Here is a 1,821-nt window from a genome sequence, read left to right as displayed (position 1 = left end):
GTAAATTGGCTAGGGTGATCCAATCACCTGTAAGCCTCTTTAAATTGTCATTCATAAAGGTAAAGTATAAAGTGGCTTTCTATCTATCATAAAATGTGTGTGAATAATTGTTCAGTTTGATTTCTGTATGCTTCTAATCAATGTAATATAGTTTTGAATTGAGAGTTAAAGGCAACTCAAATGAGGAAGAAAATTATTACCCAGCTTTAGATCTGATTCACATTAAAGCAAAAGTTATTTCCACACTTTTTAAGATAAGTGCTGAAATGTCCAGAAGCTATGCCTGCTTCCATGATGAACATGTTTTCTTGTTGCACCTTGGGGAAATTGGCTCGTGAATGCACCATGTTCATCAGCTCTCTCATTCTCTGGGCCACCTGCTAATTTGCTGTAAGCAACAGAAGTGATGATGATATTTTTGTGTCTTCACCCACTAAATTACTTTCATGCCCCAAACGTCCTAATTGGTATTCTGTTCCTCAAAGCGTCCATAGTTGATTTTCATAAGGAAATGAAAATGTCGGTGGGGTTGTCCGCCTGAGCTCCCCACAGGTAGATGAGTCTTATGACACACCGGCCACCACCTCCGCTCGGAAGTGATGCCGTGCTCAGTATCACTTGATGGGGCTCCTACATTAAGACTTACAAAACTCTCTGTCCGTCCCCGGGCCTGTGAAAGCACCTCTCCTCCGCGGCCTCCGTCCTGCCGCCATGTACTGGTGCCTGGGTGAAGCGCTGCTGCTGTCCCATGTCAGGCCCACAGCCCTAGGTTCGGCGGCGGCCAACTCGGCGGCGGCTGCTGGGCCGGGTTCGCGGGCAGCCCGCCGCAGCCGCTGCCGCCCCACAGTCAGGGCTCGCGTCGCCCTTCCGGCGACACTACAGCGAGGCAGCGGCTGACGGCGAGGACAACCCCAACTTCTTCAAGATGGTGGAGGGCCTTCTTTGACCGCGGCACCTGCATCTTGGAGGACAAGCTGGTGGAGCGAAGCAAAGATCTATGAAGAGAGCATCTTGGAGGCAGACTGTGACATACTGATCCCTGCTGCCAGCGAGAAGCAGCTGACCAAGGCCAATACACCCAGAGTCAAAGTTAAGAAGCCAAGATTATTGCTGAAGGTGTCAACGGACTGACAACTCCAGAAGCTGATAAGATTTTCCTAGAGAAGAACATCATGGTTATTCCAGATCTCTACTTGAATGCTGGAGAAGTGACAGTATCTTACTTTGAGTGGCTGAAGAATGTAAATCATGTCAGCTATGGCCGTCAGACCTTCAAATATGAAAGGGATTCTAACTACCACTTGTTCATGTCTGTTCAAGAGAGTCTGGAAAGGAAATTTGGAAAGCACGGTGGAACTATTCCCATTGTACCCACAGCACAGTTCCAAGACAGGATATTGCACGCCTCTGAGAAAGACACTGTGCAGTCTGGCTTAGCTTACACCATGGAGTGCTCTGCCAGGCAAACCATGCACACAGCCATGAGGTATAACCTAGGATTGGACCCAAGAACAGCTGCCTATGTCAACGCCACCGAGAAAGTCTTCAAGGTGTACAATGAAGCTGGTGTGACCTTCACATACACCAGACGGGACTGCGGCTGACTTCTCTACTACCCTCTTCATCTGCAGACCTATCACAAGTTTACATGTAACCACGGAAATCTCTCTCTCATGACTTAATAGATAATGGACACCATTCTCAACAAGTCAATCCAAATCAGCCCCTTAAGAAAAAAAGTTAGGGGATCATATGTAAGCTAATAAGTGATAGTAGAAATTAGCTATGTCAGAGAGCCATTTGGGCATTTTGCCTTTAAGT

The 1,821-nt window shown here is 47.2% G+C and overlaps 1 protein-coding gene across 1 annotated transcript; it reads left to right on the top strand.

Moving 5' to 3' along the window:
• Positions 1-711: 711 nt before the first annotated feature.
• LOC116744765 (glutamate dehydrogenase 1, mitochondrial-like) lies at positions 712-1,604 on the top strand. The gene is given in 3 exon segments (XM_032614833.1): positions 712-808; positions 926-1,095; positions 1,098-1,604. Coding segments are annotated over 3 exon segments (774 nt in total).
• Positions 1,605-1,821: the final 217 nt, after the last annotated feature.

The sequence above is a fragment of the Phocoena sinus genome, chromosome 19, assembly GCF_008692025.1.
Source record: "Phocoena sinus isolate mPhoSin1 chromosome 19, mPhoSin1.pri, whole genome shotgun sequence".
NCBI classification, from domain to species: Eukaryota; Metazoa; Chordata; class Mammalia; order Artiodactyla; family Phocoenidae; genus Phocoena; species Phocoena sinus.
This window is presented reverse-complemented; position numbering and strand designations above follow the sequence as displayed.